The 21,681-nt window shown below is 40.7% G+C and overlaps 1 protein-coding gene across 1 annotated transcript in view; it reads right to left on the bottom strand.

The window, feature by feature from the left end:
* HECW1 (HECT, C2 and WW domain containing E3 ubiquitin protein ligase 1) overlaps positions 1-16,935 on the bottom strand; it is a 185,366-nt gene extending 168,431 nt beyond the window's left edge. Inside the window, exons 1-2 of the mRNA XM_009274874.2 lie at positions 16,611-16,935; positions 1,925-2,032 (exon numbers count right to left, since the gene is read on the bottom strand). Of these exons, the coding sequence (XP_009273149.1) occupies positions 1,925-2,032; positions 16,611-16,899 (397 nt within the window). The 5' untranslated portion in view covers positions 16,900-16,935. The remainder of the gene's footprint in view (positions 1-1,924; positions 2,033-16,610) is intronic.
* Between the last annotated feature and the right edge of the window lie 4,746 nt (positions 16,936-21,681).

Raw genomic sequence — 21,681 nt, 5'->3', positions numbered from 1 at the left:
TTCACAAACTAATGATAGCAGCATAACAAATTACCAAGAAGCAGCAACTCATGAAGCATGGGCTGCCCAACTACAGTGTAGTACGACTTAGTTTTAAGCATCAGTGAAGGATGGTTATGCTAAGCTGCATTTTCTTACAGTAGGGCAAGTGAAGAACATACATGCAATCAATTAACAACAGCTACTATGTCTCAGCTAATGGGGGCAACTTAATAAGCTGACATAAATCATTGTGCAGTTGAGCCCTTAATGAAACATGGCCCACCTGAAGAGGCTTTCTCCTAAGCATTTCTCACATTGCCTCTTTCTTTTCTGTTGTGGATTAGGCAGGAAAGCTACCAGCAGCCCGGTCCCACTTCCACTCTTCCTCAATAAACCAAGGTACTAAGGCCTCTTCAAAGCCCAGTTCTGGGATTTTAGATCTCCGTCCCACACTAACAGCTAAAAGAAAGCATGATCAGTCTCACAGATTAGTAACCACAGCTCAAAGAAGCAGCTGCAAATTAGAGTCTGCTTTAAAGTTTAGAACCTGTAATGTATTTCTGCCGCAAAACCAGGATAACTAAAACTCATGTTCTTACATATTAAACAATTTTCCATAAATGTATTTTTCAAAACACAGGATATAAGCATCCTGTATGTCCTGTAGACATTTCAGAAGCTCCCTTAATTCTTTAGAACAACATTCTCAACACTCGGAATTACAGGCCATCAGCAACGCTTCATACTGAAAAGAGATAACTTGTTTCTAGGACTGAGTATACATAAAATGTCTGCACATAGCATCCTTGCTGATACCAGATACTTAAGGTCAAAGTCATAGATTCATCTAATCAAGTATAACTCTCATCCTTTCCAAATCCTTTAGAATTTAGTTATATCAAAGATTCACTTGATTGCTCTCAAATTCAGACAGTCTTAAACAAATATACCCTAACTGTCATGCAATTTATATATGCTTTTACAAAACTTCTGAATTTTGCCCAGCAGGCTAAGGTAGATCATTGGGAACATTCAGTAGAATTGAAAAACAAATTGTTGCATGCTAGGCTTCTTCACGCTTAACTCCTCCTTAAGGATACATGTAGCTCTTTCACCACAGATGTTTCGCTATAGATCTCAGTCCAGTCTTTTGAGTACCCTATTTCTGTTCTCTAAAGACGACCATGAATTCCATTTACGCTAGCACGTAGTAACTCTTTGAAAAGAGGAAGGACTTGAATGGTCAAGGTTCACTTTGGTCAGGGATGTGGGACAGCCAAGCATGGAAATGTGAAATTGCTGTGCAAGTACTTTGCAGAAGCAAATTCAGTGTTTCTGTATTTTAATTGCTAATGGGGTGGAAAAGAGTTACACTGCATTGCATCAGATGCCCTGGGTAACATATGAATGATGAAGAACAATTTGAAATCAGTGTACCTTACGGCAACTACATATTGTTATACTTTTATTGGTCTAGATGATGATCAGAACTTGACCCTTTTTACCTCCAAATACACCTGAATCTGGTGTAAGCCAGATGCACCATGAAGTTTTCCAATTAAAAGTCAGTGTGAATCTTCCTGGAGTGAGATTATGCCCCTGAGTTCCTCTTTTCCTTAATACCATATTAAAGTTAATGCAGCTCATTACTAATGATATAGTCCAAATAACAAATGGATTAAAACACTTATTCATAACTGTATAAAAAATGATATGTAAATAAGTCAATGTCTACAAGATTTATTTGCTTGCAGAAACTGTGGTTTTCTACTCCACAAAATGTTTCAATTCCTCTCAATACATTCAAAGATTTTGTTAACATTTTTGGCCTTTCCTAAAGGACATATTGGGCATAAAAACATCATAAGAACAACTTAAGCAGCTCAATTATCTTTCTGCAGTGAGTGAATTATACTGTAGGAGGATTGGAAAAAATACTTACGCTCCACAAAGTAAGAGCTGGCATCAATCTTCCAGATAATCTGACCACGGTGAGAGCCATTGACGCCACGGTTCTTGTAGTCCAAAAAGTTTTCGGACAAGACCTCATCTATAAACAAAGAAAATGGTCTCATCAAGCACCTGTTATGACAACATGCATAGCAGAGAGTCAGGCTAAAAATACAGCTTTGTGTCGACAGAATATACTAGAGCTGCTAGACAGCTTGGCACCACATGTTGAGAAATTAGCTTTTCCACTCATTTATATTTTTTAAAAGTGCAGCTCCTCTTAAAAATGACAGCTTTTCCTGAAATGTAATTTTAAAAAATACATCCCTACAAAATTCTCAAAAAATGAGAACATCTAGCTTAGCACGGATGAACCCCTACCTAATTAAACATAATTATCTAGCTGTAACAGAGAATGGTAGCAAAAAGTTATCCCCCCTTTGTACCAACTCTTCCCTTTACAAAACCCCACAGAAAATAGTTACATGTAGATATCTGTACTGCGCTCACTCATATCACAACAGATGTAGTTATTTCTTGCAGCATAAAGCAAAAGATACTTATTTTTGAAGAATCCCACTCACTGGGTGCCTTCACAGCTCTCGACCTCCAAAACCAAATGACTGATAACAAAACACTGTCCCATCGCAGTGTTGAGACACCTAGCAGTTGTCAGACAACCAAGCTGATCTTCAGAGAAGTCAAGGAGTAACCTATAAAAATGAATAACCTCTAAAAAGTTGCTGAAAAACAAGGCTGAGGAAGCAACTGCCTTGCACACACAGAGCTACATGTAAATAAGAGGCAGGAAGGTAGTGAGCCTGAGGAAGTGGCCTTCTGGTTGTCCACATGAATAAATTTTTAGTCTGCTTCCAAGTTTCATTTTAGACTGCTTCAACAAGCTCTTTTCCAGACCAATCTGCAAGCCCTACGTGGTGTAGATGCAAGCAAACACATCACAGCCTCCAGGCAAGGGCCTGGTTCTTGACCTTCTTTTATCTAACGGCTTAAAAACCAGCCAGCGAGACCGTGCTGCAGCCTCAGGGCCACACTCGCCGACTTACTAGCTTACGCAGGGCTTTCAAGCAAGCAAAAAATGCACATATTGCCACCATACTAGGCCAGCACTTACAGTTTGGATTGTCACTAAATACAAACAGCGCAGTAAAAATAAAATAGACATATGGAGACATTTACAGTGTGTCAGAGGGGAGCGAGGCTCACGGGCAGTGGCCTGTGGGAGCCCAAAATGGCTGCGAACTCAAGTGGCTGAAGCAGCAATCCAGGATGGGCCTGGCCATGGCCTCATTGCTCTGGCTGCAGGGGGATGAAATGTATTTCACATCTATGCCCCGCCAAAGCAAGAGGCCATAATCTCTACCTGTGGAGACCAGCCAGCAACCTCCTGGATTTTTTCTTTCAGCAATGAGGACAGTTTTAATTTTAACAGAGATTTGTACAAATACACTTTAACCAGCTCAGCCTTGCTACAGAAACAATCCTGGGTGGGTGCTGAGACTCGGTTCTGAAGACAATTACATTAATCATTAGTCACGCTAAAAGCTGAGGAAAAATGTGAACTGCTCAGAAATTAAAATACATCAATTGTAAATACTGCAAAGCACTCGCTTCGTTATCACGTAGGTCAACGAGAAAACAAAGATGACGCCATGCAACAAGGGACACCGTGCCTGAGGACACACTGACAGTGTGACCAACTGCAGAGCAGAAGAGGCAGCCCAACAGACAAAGCCAAGAAACTCAAAGACTAACGTATTATTAAAAGATATATATACACATGAACATTAAACAAAGACTTTTAAATCGAAGGAAACTACACTTTCACTGAAAGAATAAAGCAGCAAGCAGATGCCAGTGTTTTCCCATCGGTTTTACATAGTTGTGCTCTCAAAGGAGGAAAGTGGGCTACCAACACCGAACGCTTTGGTGCCACTCTCTTGAGGGGTTTACAACAGAAATCCTTTTAAAGAGTTCGTTAATGATTGCAATGGATAATTATAAACAGCAATGCTATCACCAATACATTTTCCCTTTGCTGACTTGCTAATTGTCAGTAATTATTTCACTAGCTATGTTTCGTGCTCTGTATTGAAGTGGAAATCTTTTGGCACGTTCATATAGTATACCTCTGTGGTAACCCTTCAACCGTAAAAATCCTCTGGTATGATTTCTGTTCTGCCTCTGTACTTTATAGCTGATTGTGTCTTTTATATATGTAATTTGGCATTTAAAAGAAAAGGGCAGACAAGTATACACCGTTGCCCTCAGAGCTTTGGCTTACTAATGACTACCTTCAGTAAAGGACCATCCTTGATACAGATTATCCAGAATTACCCACATCATTCTGTGGAAGTAGGAACACTCACATACACACGAGGAGATTGAAACTTATGAACTGTCCCTTTTGCTTTAGCAGGGAGAAAGCACTTTATACTTAAAAGTGAGCATATACTGAAACGTTGCACTGAGCTGGAGCCTGGGAACCCTGCCCAGCCCACATCCTGACAGGGGACAGAGAGCATCCATCAGCTCAAGACACATTGCTCTCTGGCTTCATCACTCATGACATTTATTTGTCATATTTAGTCTCTGTAAGCTGCTGGAGATGCTCCAATGCCTGCCACGTTAAGATGTATGGGTAATTACTGTTCCTCAAGATATATTTGTTATAAAATACCATGCTTGCTTAAGGAGGCTTAGCTGAGCTAGACTCAATGGCCTTGCTTAAGAAATTGCAGATATTTTAGGCCAGAGTTTAGTGGCACAAGAGATCCCAGAATTGGATTTAAAATGCTGTGTTCATACCTAATATCTGCAGGGGCCAGCTAGCACTTCCACTGCATCATCTGTTGCCTGCTTCCCACAGCTGGAACAAAGGCAGCATGAACTCTGCATCATGCAATCTCTCTAATTTGACAGACATGTCAACATATGCCCATACTCAAACCAAATCACATCCCTATTGAGAGCTGAGCCAGCGGGGATGACTGCAGAAAGCCCTTTCCTCCTTTTTGTTGGAAATGTCCAGGAAGCCTGAAAAACCAGGCTGAGAAAAAGGACTACTCGCCATTTGCACATCCAAGGTAGAAGACCCCCAAAGGGAAGGGATAAGCAAGCCGGTCTATGGTTACAGCTAACAGGTGAGACCACGGGAAAGCTGGAACAAGCTGCTCCCACAGAGTAGCATCTGCACACTGCCTCCTGCCACAGAGGCAAGACAGGGGTGTGCGGGAAGGACAGCGTCCAGAGCAAAAGGTCAAGTCACAAAGCACATCAGGGAAGGGATACACAAATATGGAGCTAGTCATGCACACAGTTTATGGACAGTGGCCACTGATGAAATACAGGCTCAGGCAGTAGAAGAGATATTTTCATATGAGTTTATGGAGCTCTGCAATATGCAGGTCAACCTAAGTAGAAGCAGTGGAGCCTTTAAGTATAAAAACATTTTTTTAAATTAAACATATTTACAAATGTCATGATTTAGATATTCAGTATGTAGATCCTTCTCACAGCCAGATGCAAGCTCTGTCTCTTTTGAAAAGCTAGGTACTTCCCTCTTTCCAAAGAAATAAAACTTATTTTTAGTCCAGTGGAAATTTACATTAGTTGGGATTTTTAATCCAGACAGATTTTAGCTCTAGGAAGATACATGCAAGTCCAGAAGGGAAGCCTTTCTCTTTCAGTTTTTGAAGGTATGTACTTTTGCAAGGTGAAAGTAAGAAAGAAATATTCCCTAGCAAGTTAAAAATAGTAGTAGTTGAAACTGGTCAGGAGGTTGGAATGTATGAATATGCCTGATCGACCTGTTTTAGTTGGCAGGTGGTGCTATCCCAGGCATGCTATTCCCTGAACATGGACATTATGTATGTAGCACATTGACAAGGAAAATTGTGCATGTGAAATACACAGCTGTTCAGTGCACTACATATATGTGCATGTGTGTACCTATATTTGTCAACATTCATGCCATATGTAAGTGAACAGACAATATGGTATGTTAAAAAGAAAGCATGTGCAAAGGAAAACAAGTTTTATTTCATATTTATACTGAGAATCCCTGTAACAGAGGAACTGACCTTAAAAACATGTTGCATCTTAATTCCCAAAGGTAAATGGTGAAATGTTTCATTTCACCTCCACGCAAAATGAAGAGCAGAGTTAATGCTGCTCCCTTTCACATATTTCAGCCAGCAGCTAATGGCTTTTGACATTTTTTCCAATGAAACATTGTAATGCATCTCCCTCCCTCTATTTTTGAAATGAGATTAACCTTGAAACTAGCTCTCTGCTTAGCTGGCAATCCACTGCATAGCCTGGGTTTGGCCCCGCTTGACCAAAAAGCAAAACACTTTGCGATCACTCTCAGATCTGCAGCTTCATTTCCCTGGATGGTATACAGCTAACTAATTAAGGAAAGCATCAAATGAGGGAGTATTCAGGATGTGCTGCCCTTTGAACATCAGCTGGTCCTGGAGCCGAAGACAAGGACAGTGAGGGCATCTAGACAGGGAGCCAGCAGACATTGCTCTCTGCCTCTGGGACGCACAGAGGTGCCGGCTGCCTCTTGCTGGTGAGAGGGAAGGTGGCTGCAGACCTGCAAAGCTGTGCTAGGACAGGAGCAGCAGCAGTCAGACCTCCCGCATCTCGCACAGTCCCTAGAGGAAACGGAGAACGTGATGCACGACCAGGCACCAGGCAGCCAGGGCCTGAGCAACAGCCAGAGGACCAACGCACACTAGAAGCAAACGTTAGCAAGTGCTTTGGGAACCAGCAGCAATTCTGACAGACTGCTTGTCCTCACTGAACCGGATACCTCCAAGCACAGCCTTTTACTGCTAAAAATATTCTGTGCAGTCACTTCCATACTGAGCAATCCCAATATACTTTACAAGCACTATATATAGAGAGAGATAAAGAATGATGGCTACCAAAGAAAGATATCTTTCAGATGAAAGACAGTAACCAATTGACAAAAAGCACACTGTTCTTCAGAGGAATTAGGGAAAATGTTGATAAAGGCTACCCCTCAAAAAGATCTGTAAAAAAATGTAATGAGGACTTCAAGTGCTGTCAGCAGCCTACACTAAACAGACAGAGCCTTGGTATTTGAAAGCTTGCCTGAAATTCCCACAGAGGAGCAAACAGATACCTCTTCCTCAGAAGGACTGATGGAGTTCAAATTACAAATAGCTGACTGACCCTTTTGGTCAGTTTGGTTTTACTTAAGAGGCAGAAATGAAAAACCTACGCCCCTTTCTCAAACAGTATTTTGCTGGTTGATCAGCCTATCTTTCCACATTCTCCAAGAATAACTACAAGATTTAGAATAACCTGGGCTACCTTCAAAGACGCAAATAATTAACATGAGACAGGAAAACAATGTCAGTCAGGTACCTGAACTTGGTACACTATTCGTCTCTTATCCACCACTAATTTGATTTAGTACTACATATGACAACACTTGCTTTCTATAAACTTAATGCAATTATGGCGTAAAAATAGAAGCTACACTTCATGTCTTGATCCCTTATGAATAAGAAATGCTGTACTCCTGAAGTTACAGAAGGACTTACAGTCTTCAGCTGCAGAAATTTGCTTTAGCTTGAAATTTAAGTGCTTTTGGCCAATATGTATGTCTGTGCTATAATGACATATGAAGATAGTTAGCAAAATGCTTTTAAAAATCATTTTCTGTACAAAGAAGCTGAGCTCTGGTTGATCTGTTTTGCAATTTGCATGGAAAGCTGCAGGAAAGGGACATTGTAAAGCATGGAATATCAATAAAATTATTTTGCAAGATAATACAAGTATAAGCCATGGATAAGCTTCCTATTTCTGATTTTTTTCCTCTTACCACCGAATTTATCACTTGAACACAAAACGATAACAGCCTCTACAATTCCTAAGTGCAGCTTGTAGTGAGTTGTATCAGGCCATGCCAGTGTTCCCTTTTGCAACCCTTTAGCATTGCAAAACCTAGCCCTTGGAAACCGTGCTGCCAAAGAGTTGTACAATACAAGTAGTCATCATTAATGAGAAATGTATGCAGAAGATGCAGATACCAATTTCTTATTTAAAAAGATACCACAGTAAAAAAAAAATCACAAATAATGGCTATCATTATAAGAGTCAACGGGAACATTTCCATTGACTTCAGCAGCTACAGATCCAGCTCTAATATGGATTGAAACTTCACTGTTAATTCATTTGCCAATTTCTGCTGCAGACAATGAACATACTGCAATTTACAGTTAGCATCCCTCCTTCTATAGCTTCTTACGGAGAAGAGTTCTGGAAAACAAGGGCCTAATTTATCATTGGTGCTGAAAGCTCAGTCCTTGATCTAAGAGCTATGCATGTGCTTTGTTTCAAGTACACGAACGGTTCCATTTTAATCCCACAAAAATTAACCCCCTACCCACTCAAAGAAAAACGTGAACAGTAAGTGGAGAAGAGCAGTAAGAGGAAGACATGGTGAGAGGATGACATGGCAAGAGAAAGACCAAAGGAAAGTAGGGAGATAAAAGCATAAACTGTAATAAAACAGGGATAAAGTTCGCAAAGTTGCAACAGTTCTTGGTCACTGAGGGCAGAAGATGCTGTCCTAAGTAAAACTGCTCCAGACACAGAAAGGCAGGCATGGTAGGTTTAAATCCTGAACCACCTAATCTGAAGCAGAAAGAATTACACATAAAACCCAAAGGACACCTGTCATCCACTCCCAAAATCAACGACTTACAGCTTTCAGCAAAACACTTTTACCTTTGAACATCTAGCTTACTTTCAGAGCCATATATGACATTATCCTTTACCACTTCAGCAGCCTCCAAATTACGGTTGGGAGATATCATTCTGATCTTTCACGACACCAATACCAATAAAAAAAGCAAAACAAGACTGCCAATTACAGAGACATTATTAAATCTTGGGGCTGATACGCCTATGGGTTTTCAGAAGGCTCTGGATGAACTGTGGATTCAGTCCTCCCTCACTGTCCTGCCCTTCTTGCGCTTGAGCTAACCACACAGAGTCTGAGCTCTGTCACTTGAGGGACTTCCCTCTCCTTCCCCGCAACACTGCAGCCTCTGGCTAAAAGCAGAGCTGATGGCAGTGGGCCCTATTCTTCTATGGTATCCTTGAGGTGTTTGGGGTCTGTGCTCCAGCACAACCCATCACTCATCTGTTTCTTTCCAGCAACCACAAGTCTTCTGCTGAAAAGGTAGACAAAATGAGGAAAGTGAAGAGCTGAGCTGGGGCTCAGCAATAACAGCTTGTGGGGGCTAAAAAACCCACAGCAGATATTAGGTTGCAGTGGGATGGGCATCTATCTAGTAATACTGGTGTCATTTGGTTCTGCATACACTTCGAAGTGTGATAGTATCCACATAGCTTTCATTGCTACTTCAGCTATGCCTGTCCCAGCTACAGACTTCTGCTTTAAAGCTCCTGCACGTCCAGATTTATTCTCACCACTGCAGCAGATGGACCACATTTGGGTTTTAGTTCAGCAACAGCTATACTTCAGCTATGCATTGCATAAACTTCTCCACAATTAACGACATCTAGCTTACACACAGAACCGAAGATGGGAGGGAAGAATCCAAATAAAGATGATCATGACTGCCTCAGTGCATACTGAAAAAATGAAGATACACAGTGTGTGGTAAGGTACAACATGGAAGAGTTTTGTTGGCTTGTTTTTAATGTAACAAGTTCCAAAGTTCTTGCAGTCAGTGGAAGCCTCCCCATTGATTACAGCACAATTTGGAAAATGAGGATTAGGAGAAAACAGTGCACCCATGAAATTTGCTAGAAGATATTAAAATAAGAGATGCTGCAGGCCCAAGGCAGGATAAAGACATGATATAAAGGGACATAGGAAGATCTGAAATGTGAACAAGGATGACACTTGTCCAGGTTAACAACGTTCATTAAATAGTGGGGAAATAATTTGCAGTATTTGAAAAATGGGCTTATAGCAATGTTGAAAGACATAATAGCAGACAGTAAATTAGGCATTTGTGATCTGACAGCAGCAAAAAACCCCAAACACAACTCAGATGCGTGCACTGAAGCACCACGGTGCAAAGAATCTCTCGAGAATCTGGAGTGACTTTATCTGAAAAACGGTATTCAGTTATAAGCTTATTACAAAGCAGAAGATCTTCAGTGAAGAAAAAATGTCTTCAGGGCTGGAGAGATCAATGGATGAGAAAGATTACAAAAGCTAAATACATACACAGTTATTACAGTAGTTGTGAAGGGCAGCATGGGAATATTCAAATGTTATGAACAGCATATTGAAGCATTATAAACACTAAGGAGTGGGAACGATTTAGTTTGGTTTAAAAAAACTAAGAAAAACATATGCTGAACCTTCAAAATCCACATGGCTAGCTTGACAACCTCTACAGAACAAAACTTTCTACTTTAAGCCTTATCCCTGCCAAGAATTTTATGTTTGTGCTGGCCACTGTTTGTGTCGTGATTGATTCTACCCAGTCCATGGACTGAACGTGCTGCACGTATTATGCTTCTTTTGCAGGATTAAGACCAAAACCTGGCTTTTGGTGCACCAATATCCGCCACTGACTGATTTCTTCAGAAACGCTTTAGTGGGTGATCATTACTGGCTTAATTATCAGTCTGGGCTATGTAGCAACATGGGCCCTCCTTGCACAGCAGAGGCAGTTTTATCCACGGGCATAAGGGCCCTGGAAATCACTGAGAAGGCATAAGGCTGCTGTACTCCTGTCTGCATTATTTCCCCCTCCTGATATTCAGGATGACAGTTGAAGTAGAAAAAACTTTTGCACCTGTTCACCTAGAAAGAGGCTCATAATACCATAGCTGTTATTTTGTGGAGAAATACTAAATGAAAATGGGAATCTTTTGGTACATAGCTAACACCTCTACCACATACTGAAGATATTTAAGGAAAAGAACTGGCAACCGACAGGCTTTTTTACCATGACTTCCCTAAAAGACCATAGCACACCACCACTGCACTAACCCCTCTACAGAAGCTTTTTGGTGCATTGCTACTAACGTTGCCACCACACAAATGACAGAGGTGAACCTTGGAAGCACCGAAAGGGAGAATGGATCAGAAGCAGTACGTGCTGGGAATATTTAGAGACCCTTGCATTTAAGTGTTGACTATATCTACTTGTAAAGGGATGGAACGGAGGCAAAAGCTAACTGTGTTCATGTCACACTGGGTGGGGTCTGGAAACAGCTTATCCCGGTTTCGTCCAGCTGAGGTGGTCCACCAGATACAGAACTGGGAAAGGCAAAAAGTGACTTGGCCTGATAGAGAAGTCACTCTAACTGGATCCAAGAGCAGCCAGGTGAAGGCAAGCCAGGTTGGAACAAGAACCGATATCACTGCACTAATATATCTGCCAAGGCCTACGATACCCAATACCTTCTCTGTTCAGCATTTGTGCAGGCTTTCTATTGTGTGGTTTTTTTCATGACAGATTTGCTCCTCTGACACTTTTTGTTCCCAAAATAAATAGTGCTATGCTTAGTGAAAGCTGTCTGGCCACTGGGCACCTCTGTTGATGTTTTACAGAAAGTAGAATTGCAGGTGTCGAACAAAACCTTAACCTGCTGAGGTGATCACAGCCAGCCACAGCCACCATCCACAGCCTGGCAAAAGACCCAACTACAAGATGACCTACTGAGGAGAAGCCCTCAGACCAGAGCAAGGTTCTCTTCCAAAGCCCATAAAAGGACTAGGAAGATGGGTAACCCCAGGACACAAACCCAAACATCAACAAAATTCACTCTAAGCAGGCACATTGTGAAAAGCTTTGTTTTACAGATGGCTGTATCTGAAGTAGAGAGGTGGAGCAACCATCCAAATGCACAGAGAGAGCCTGAATCGGGGATTAGAGCTGTAACGCAGGAACCTGCAACTCCTAGCCTTATATGCACATCACTGTTTCTAACATTTTCCATCTCTGCTGGCAACATGTGACACTTTCTGCTTGTATGCGTTGGATGTTTGGTAAAATAGCTGTACAAACAAGTTCTGATCCAAGTCTGATAGCAGGAGAAAACGTAGATCTTTCCACTTGCCTCAGTGCGCAATACAACAACACAAGCCCCTCTAAGCCTAAAATCAACCTGAAAAGTGTTTAAACAAATGTTTAAATGTTTATTAACCAATAGCTTTAAAAATTAGATTTGTCAGATTACGGTGAATTGCCTTGTAGGGAGACAAATAACATCAAAGGCTGAAACAGGAGGAAAACATGCTGTTTTAAAGCTAAACTTCAGTCACTAATTAGGTCAAAACATTCCTACTTATATAAATTTGAGAGGAACTACTCAGTCAAAAGCCAAATATGGACAGGAAATTAGACCCTACAAGATTTGTGTATGAAGAAACTTTTAATAAATAGCCTTTAATAATGTTTTGCTTTCCCATATGGAAATGCTGGAAGAAAAAAGCCTACTGGCATATGGGTAAGGAGTATAATGTTAGCCCTGATAAATTCCCATCATCAGCATGCACAGACACTGGAGCAAACAATTCTTTCAAAAGTGTGGTTTAAACATTTCTCATTAGCTACTGTACATCAGACATGGAGGTGATGACAGAAGTGAAATCTAGTAGCAGCTAAAATGCTACTGCAGTAATTGTAAGACAGATCTACAGGCAGCTGACAGCAGTCCATTAGTTTATTTAAGAGGCTTCATGCTGTAGCAAATAGTAATAGTAAATGAGATAACAGAGAAAGGAAACTTTGAGATAAACAATTGCAAATATTCCATCTGTCTCACAGCAGCCACTAAATGAGTGTATATTTTTTTAAAAAAAGAACACGCTATCTTCATTATTCATGTTTGTTTTAGTTTCACTTTTTTCCCCCCAATGTGCATTTTCTTTACACATAGCTCTTCTGCAAAGAAAACTCAAATTCCAGAGATTTTTCAATAGCAACAGAGCTGTGTCATGTTCAAATTTCTCAGAGAAGTCTGAGTGTTTACGTGTATTTTTGATTGTGGATATGTTTCTGAAAGACTTCTAATGTTCATAATACTACAGTTCTCTTGAGGGAAGGCAAATGCATATCTCAAGTGAGTTGTTACAGAATTCAGAGATTCCTCTGCATAGCTCAGAGCTGATATATAGTATATACAAGGGGAAGTTAGAACATCTCTGGAGTTCAAGCTTAGCAGGAATGAAATGTAATTCCTACTCCTGAAGGCACAATGTGCCTTAAACACCCGGAAAGGCTTGTTCTTCCAATTCCCATTTTTTTTGTCATCTTTCCATAGCTTATCTTAAAATGCACTGAAGTAATAACATCTATATTTTACCAGAGTAAACATTTACTATTCTCCCTTCAACTAAGGAGTTTTTCTGTGGCCCTTCATCAAAATCACATAGGTGTATATGGATATTTTCACACAGCTACAGAGTGGATATACTCAATACTATTTTTTGCCATGAGACATGACCACCATTTTTTACACTGTTTTACAAGAGATGGACTGGCTGCCTAGTCCATTTCCTGAGACCATGAGTAAAGTTAACTCTAATAACCAGTTCTAAATCTTTTGTTAGTCCCTACCTGGGATACCCAGGAGCTCCCACAAGACAAAAAACAAATACCAACTCTAATGCTCCCACACCGGGTTTTAAAAGAAAATCCACAACACTGCCTGATGCCCCAAGGATGCAAATTTCTCATTATTCTCATGACTCACCACAATATTAAATATTGCTACATTCAAACCTTTCAGCTCAAATTTCACCAACCCAAACAATCACAAAAAGCATTGGGCTGTATCCACAAGCTGGCTTCGAGAAAAACACTAGAATGACCAGCAGCAACGCAATAGTTAACAGCGTTGCCATGCAAGTAGTAATACTAGGCTTCAACACTAATCCTCTATTGAGCAGACTGGGAAAAGCTCATAGTTTCTTTGGTTCTCTTGTTCCAGTTTGGCTGCTAATTCAAAAAACATAGTCATATATCAGTTTACATTGTGAAAGTCATACCCACGAGGCCAGGAACATTCCCTCTCTAAACAGGACTGCAGGCTCATAAAATCTGTGCAAATGCATACACAAATCTAAGCCATTAGGGATGTCTGGATCTCACACCCCTGTGGATTGGTCACAAACATTTAATACAGGATGCATCAGCATTTTATTTCAGGTCAGAAGCATGCTTTTGTAATGACCCTTTCAATTGTCCCCACTTTGTCACCACCAGACTGTGTGGTGATCTTCAGGCACACAAACTCGATTCTGTCCTGATGAAGCTAAACTGAAAGATGCACTACAGCAACTCAAGGGCATTCAGTCTGCCCGACTGAGACTGTTCTAAAGCCAAGCCCCCAAAATGCATTCAGCAGATGTTTGCTTCTACAGACCCATTCCTACTGGTTCCTCCTCCTTTGTTAACGTGGATATAGCCATAGTGCCAGTTACCTTCCTAGATTGAGTTTTTTTCCACATCAAACTGACACCAAAACCCAAGTGATCTTCACAGTCTCCCATATTCTTTCTTTAAGGGAACCAAAACACCAAAGCTCACCTTACATTAGGTTTTGGGAAGGGAGGAGTGGGAAGAGGAAAAAAAAAAAAGGAATGAGGGGTGCTATTTCCTCAGTTATTTAGATTGGGAACCTAAGAGGCTGGAGACAAAACACCTTCAAAGACACCAAGGCTCAACTGTTGATTTCTTGGGGACTGGACACACTATTCATTTTTCATTTGGCAGCAGTGCTCCTTGGAACGAGCCATTGACTATTGCCATTAACACCAGGCATTCAGCCAGCAGGGGCAAGGATACACTTTACAATTTGCACTTCTAATTTACTGGGGTGTCTGGAGCAACATCCGGTTTGATACAGTAAGTTAAGCAGGAGTAGCAGGGTAGATTTTTCTTTTGCTCAGTTAAGCCTCTATGTATTCAGGTTACCTATCAAAAAAAAATTTAAGAATGTGTCTTTACAGCCCTTGATACCATGTCTGAGCTATGAAACCTGGCTGGGCAAGTTCATTGAATGTGAAACAGCTCCATACACTTTCTGTTGACTCCAGACCACCAGGAGGTACGCTTTGCCTCTTTTTACTGAAGCAATACAGTTCTTTGAGTTGCCTGCTCTACTGCAGAATACACTTAGAGTATTTCTTAGTGCCTAGTACTGGGGGCTGCTGTGTCTTCTCATCTGTTCCAGTAAAACACTCAACTGCAAGCTTAACTGTAAACACAAGTAATTCTGTCAAGGCCAAACTAGACTGCTTTCAGAGCATCTGTTTTTAAATCCAGTCTGGTTTTTTCCTAAGGTATTTTAAATTTCAGAAGCCTACTTTTATTTTCAAAGCAGGGTATTTTATGAGGTTACTCACAGGAAAAAGTACCGTAGTCTGGTTTACTGTAATCCCCACTCCTTTCCCTCCATGTCCTACATAGCCACCCTCACATTCCCCTTCTCACAGTCTCTCCAATACCCCAAACTCATTTTCCAATGCCTAACACTGTGCCACCAGGGTTCCTCTACATGCTCAGAGGTCACATCCAGTACCTTCTCACATCCCGTGTGTTGCCAACATCTGTGTTCCCAACATCCTCAGCACATGATGCCAAGCCTTCTGGTTTTATCCACTAAAGCACTTAAGTAACACCATAGCTCCCTATGATTGCTCCAAAAGCCCAACTCACAACATCATGTGCTTTACCTGTTTTTGGTTTGCTATCTGGGCAAGATGAAACAGTGCTACTGGAACTAAAATACCTGCTTAGTGCTAGGCACGCTTATCCAAACAGGTAAGGGCTACTTTTTACCAACATTTCCCTTTGTGGGGGCACCAATTTGAGTCTGTCTTCTTCACCAAGCCACTGGTTTTCAGGAAACTTTTAAGAACTTCACATTTTTAAGACCTCTAACCCATAGAGGAATTTGTCTGAAACTGATCCACCATGTTCAAAACTTAACACAGAGTTAACACAGACTTCAGTCTAGGCAGCAGGACTATTTCCATAGGAACTAAACCAGGTTAAAAAAATGCTGATTTTATACTGAAGTGAAACCATCAGGTAAAAGTGGATTGAAACCACCTCTTATCACTCTCATGAGGCTGGATTTACTAGATGGAGATGCCAAAAATATGCTAACGTACATATCGGAATACAGCTTCCAATACACCAAAAAAAGGAAAAGCTTTCTGGGACAGCTCCAGATTGCCTCAGTCTAATTATTGTTCATATCAAAACATCCTTTGGCTATACAGAAAAAGGCATTCTGCTTCATGAGGTTTTTAAATTATTCATATTCTTGACTTGTAAAACCTCTCATCTGTCACAGATTACTCAAGGACTCGCAAGAGGAAACCCTGAAAATATTATGCTGTCTTTACACAGGAGGTATTTTTCCAAAATCCAAATGGCTTTAAAATTTCAAGAAACTGTCAACAGAAAACCTTCTCATATCTCTGCTGAAGAAAAGGTGAGCATCAGGACTGCAACCAGCAATTCAGGAGCAGAAAAAAAACTTTAATATATAAACCCACTTAAAGACTACACTCAATGGAGCTGTATGAGCTCATTATTACCATTAGCCCATATTACCCTAATGCTTACAACTAAAAAAAGCAGCAAAAAACCCAAAGGGGAAGGGGGACTTACCTATGAGATACATGCCAATCCAGTCCCCTGCATCCACTTCCTCCTTTATATCCCAGTATATCACTAGGTCCTGCGAATGCCCAATGGAGTAGTAGGAACTGCTGACCATCAGGGTAGACCGGCTGTCTGAAGTGACAAGGTCCGTGTCACTGGTAGACCTAGGAATGGTGACCGTCTCATGGGAATTGTTCCTGATGTCCATGTTATGGAACTGGTCAGGGTTATAGCTGTATCTGAGAGGCTCTTTGCACCGGCGCCGATTTTGTGAGTTCCTAGATGGAGACGCCATGGCTGCCAGGCCCAGGAACCTGTTTTGGTACAGATTCTGCAAAGAAAAAAAGAAAGGATAGTATTTACAGTATTATTCATTTTTCAGTGATGTCAAAGCTCAGGAAAAGTTGTACATCAGCATGAGAAAGTAGCAGATCTTTTTCCATTTGGCATTGCAAAAAAGAGGCATGAAAAGGTGTAGCAGGAACCAGTGCTAACTCAACTCCTACTCCGTAATTCTTACCATGAAAACAAGTGTAAGAGCAAGCCTTGTACCACCAAGCTCAGCCACAACTGGCAGTGTGTGAGAAAATTAATAGTAGCTGGCTTCCTCCACATTAACACATGCATCCAGACACAAACATCACAACTATTAAACTGCTAGAGATCCATTCTCTTTTAACATCAGGAGATAGTCTTCACATTTTTGATACCCAGAGTTAAGTCTTCTCACCAGTAATTCTTGTTACATTTGCAGAGGAATCTTTCTTAAAGCGCAGTCGCTCCAGAGATCATATCCCATCTGGAGAGACTGGTTAGCAATGAGTAAGAGCTCTTCCTCCCTGCTGGAGACCTGAAGTGTGAGCGCCATGAAAATAGTTATCCCTGTTACCAAAATAGCGATGTCTTCACTGAAGTATAAATACAAAGTCAGTGTTGCAGTGTCTCTCAGTACAGCTGATAGCTTCCAATGCTCTTGCTCTGCTCCGTTTTTTGCAGTAGACTGAGATACTATGGACACCTGCTCTGGTAGGAATTTGGGAACACGCTGGACAATTAATGGGAATCGAGAAGGTTACCGCAGAGTAGTCATCGTCCTAGCAGTTGAAAAAAATATTTAAATTCCAACCTACCCTCCTTCCTCAAGGCAAGCTGAGTGACTTGTACAAAATGCGTCACGGTGCATGAGTTAAGAGCTCTTGTGAGTTGGCAGACGGAGAATGCTTAAGTTATGACTGGGTTAAATTCTGATGTGAAGACATGCTCTAATACTGATCAAAATACTGGTCATTCCTTACTTCTGTGCCATTTGTTTTTTCCATTTTCCTTCCCAGCTTTCCCTCTTCTCTCCCTGCAGCTCTGCTATTTCAATCACTCAGCTTTTCATTATTCATTAGCCTTCCGTTATTTGTCTGTTGCCAACCATGCTGTCAAGTCCTTCAGATACAAAACCAGACAGCTTTCCAGTATGCTATGAAATGCTTTTCACATGATCAGAAGTCAAATCATCCTTTTGAACTCAAACAAATTAAGCGGAAGAAAAATCATAGCTCCCTTGTCCGGCCAAGCAGTTATTTAACCCTGGCTTTATTAAGGCTATGGTAGCACGGAAGAACAGTAAGTCCTGAAAAAATATCTTGTTTATTAATACCAATTTTTGTGGAATAATTAAGGGAACTATTATAGTGTCTTAGGATTCTGTCGCACAAAAACTGTACAGAGAACAAAAAATTCAACTGACATGTTTGTACCCCTAGAATATGCTGTCACTTTGCAGACACTGCCCTACAACACTTATAATCCGTTGACCCAAATCCTCACTTGCTGCATTAAACAGGGTTAATAAGCAAAACCAGCTCCAGCAGGAATGCCACACCTTATAGTAAATGCTGGCAAGACTGAAGCTAACAATGCAAAAGGCTACGCTAGAGATACAGGAATAGAAGGAGGAAGGAAGCACGTGAGGGAACAAACTACATGGTGTTGCAGTTGCTACGCATCTACTCATGTCTTTGCTGCTTCTTAACAGTTACATTTATTCACTGTTTGAGAAGAGAGTTCACTTCATAGTATATAAAGACCAATATTCCCTGTAAACAGAAAATGCATTTTTTTTTTCCCCCCAAAAAACAGGGTCTCACATGCTGTGAACATTTTCTAAGCTGGGAAGCACTTGTGGACACGCACAACTACCACACTCTAGTAAGTAATTTAAAATCAATGGAAGTTTCTGTCACTTAGCAAAGACAACATCTGCTGTCACAACAGTACCTGAGATGACTACTATTGGTTTTATAATGGTGAGATAGCAACACTAAGAACTTCAAGCCCACTCTTCTGGATTAGTCTATATCATTAACATGGTTTCCTTCGCTCATAGCATGCTACCCAAAAGCTACTTCAGTTCAAAGGCAGACATTTTATTTCTGGTGACAAATTACTCCAGGGAGTAGTGGTTCTGCAGATCCATTAATATTCAAAAATGAAAGTATGTAGAGTATTAATTAACTGCATACTGTCAAATTAAATTAGACTTAAACATTTAATTTTTTTCAGCTTCAGCATGACTTTAAGCAGTTTTAATGAAAACGCTAAATTCATCACCATGTTCTAATTCTGTAAGTTCCCATTTTCCTGTATGTTGATGCCAGTGGAACAAATGGCATAATCTGAAAGCAAACCAGAAGGCCACATTCTCCAGAAATCTGAGTTTCTCCTATTTCCAGCATCGATTCTACACAAATACATTAATCTGCAAAAAAGAAAATCCCCAAACTGAAAAAATCCCAAACAAATGGGACAATAGTCACACATAATTATCTGGATTAAATAATGGCATCAAAATACAGGCACGGCTGTATGATTAAGTAGAAAAGAGATTAGGAGAAATAGTTACTCCACATTTTATTACCAGCTTTGCATGTTTTCCATGCAACTGGCTAAAGCATGCACACAGCCCCCAAGCCCTGGTGATAGAGTTGTGGCCATAGTGAGACAGCTTAAAAAAACTGCAAAGACATCCTCTCCATGTCTTGTGGAAGCGATCTGATCCATCATAGATATCTAGTATATAAAAAAAATATCTTTTTTAGGGGTTTGAGATTCATATTTATTCTCTCTATCCCTTTGCAGAGGTGTGTACACTATATACACTAAGCTATATTCTCATTTCTAATATACAGTGTAAATTATAAAGCAAGAACAACGAACAGCCAAATGTTGACCCAACAGCAAAACAGATCAAGCTTGGTTGTCAACAGAAACAAATCCCTCTTCATTCCTGGCTCAAAACAGTCACTCCATAGCTGCTTCTACAGTCAGTCTTTCCAGGGGTGTTTCCACCCATGGGCTCTCTGTACCAAATGACCCCCAGGCTTCACTTTCCCACCCACTCCCCTCACCACCTGTATGATGGTTAGCACTGAGGAGAGCCTTTGCTGATCAGGGCATCTATGCATGTAAGAGGAAAAGTGGTTTTCTCCTCATACCTTTTAACCTTTGTGTCTCGGATTATCAGATTCTGTCTTAAAAGGACCTGTCTTGCCAAACATAAGTATGTCATGCATATGATATGTTCAACATGTAAGCTCAAGCTTGTCCTAAGTTGAGGGTGCCAATACTGCATTGGTGACTCATGCACTGCTTGGCTATTTCCTATGTCTGAACTTATCTAGGACAGGAGGAATGAAGTGGCAAGAACGTACAATATTTCAGTTACATCAGCGATGTCCAGTTACTTTAGTTTTCGACACCTGAAGTAGCAGATGTAAAGGTCTTTTTCTTTACATTCCTCATTTAGACATACGCAATATGTAATAGAACATGCATAAGTAATTTTCAGTTTACCACAGAGTAGACAACTTTTAAATTAACATCTTGTCAAGAAATACAAATATCGCTACTGGACGAAAACACAGGTTTTCTACTGCTATCAGCTACTCTAGCATAAATAAGCATTTAATCCAATAAATTTAGTAGGGTTTTTTTATATCAGAAACAGCCCTTTTGTGTACAGACAGCTATGGCAACAAGTATTTAGCTATAAGATATTAGCATGCTGAGCAAAACTAGCTAAAGGGACATTTTTCCCCTCTCACTGGTGCTCCTTCTGATTTTCAAAGTTCTAAGGCTTTGTCTCTAAAGATCTACCAGCCAATGAAAGTCCTGCTCAAAATGAGATTTTAAGAGGATTATCTGTGGGCAGAACTTGCCTTTTATGTCACTTAGTCCACCTAAGGAAAACAAACATCAGAAAAATTAATTTAGGGTATTTTCCCCCCCATTATAAATGCAACTGCAATCCCTAACAAGGGAAAGTAGGAAAGAGCAGCCAAAAGGAAATGACAGACGAGATCTGATTGTAAAGAAAACTGATCTCAAAAATGTACACATAGAAAACCTGTAATCAGTAAACACCAAGAAAAAATATTTCACAGATTTCTTCCCATGTTCTTTTCCTTTCACACTCACACTTCTCTCCTTGCCTGATTGTTGTCTGGCACTGGGACAACAGAGAGCTCATCACCACTGCCTTTTCCTTCACCACCTGAGAAAACCATACTACCTCCCTCTCTGAGACAAGAAGAATCCTCTGGCTGGAAGGCTTCACACTATTATTGCTATCTGGATTTCACAAAAGGATTCAGAGCTGCCATGCAGCAACTTCCCCTGGAGAGCTCTAGGGCTTAATGTTAGAGGTTTTTTTTTATTTGGGATTATTTTAAATCATGCCAGAAAGGTACGTGATGCTTTAGCAATACAGAGATAGATCTCAGCTAAGCATCTGCAAGGGTCCAGCCCAATTCTCTGTTCAGACAATTAAGAGCTGTCTTTTAGATACTTGGACTGACACTGGTTACCTCCTATCGCTGCTTTGTCAGAGAAGATGTATTTGTGCAGGTCAGGATGGTGGTACGACAGACTTTTACTGTCCATGCCAAAGATACCATATGACTGAAATACAACCCATCACTGGAGCATTGGCAGATGAAGAAGTTAAAGGAAACAAGGTGACAATATTAGCCAGCATGACAGTGGGCTCAAAGTAAGACATATGTAGTCATTCAGATATCTGCAAGCA

The sequence above is a fragment of the Aptenodytes forsteri genome, unplaced genomic scaffold (genome assembly GCF_000699145.1).
Source record: "Aptenodytes forsteri isolate BGI_AS27 unplaced genomic scaffold, ASM69914v1 Scaffold282, whole genome shotgun sequence".
NCBI classification, from domain to species: Eukaryota; Metazoa; Chordata; class Aves; order Sphenisciformes; family Spheniscidae; genus Aptenodytes; species Aptenodytes forsteri.
The sequence above is the reverse complement of the archived record's forward strand: the minus strand, read 5'-3'. Positions and strand labels throughout refer to the sequence as shown.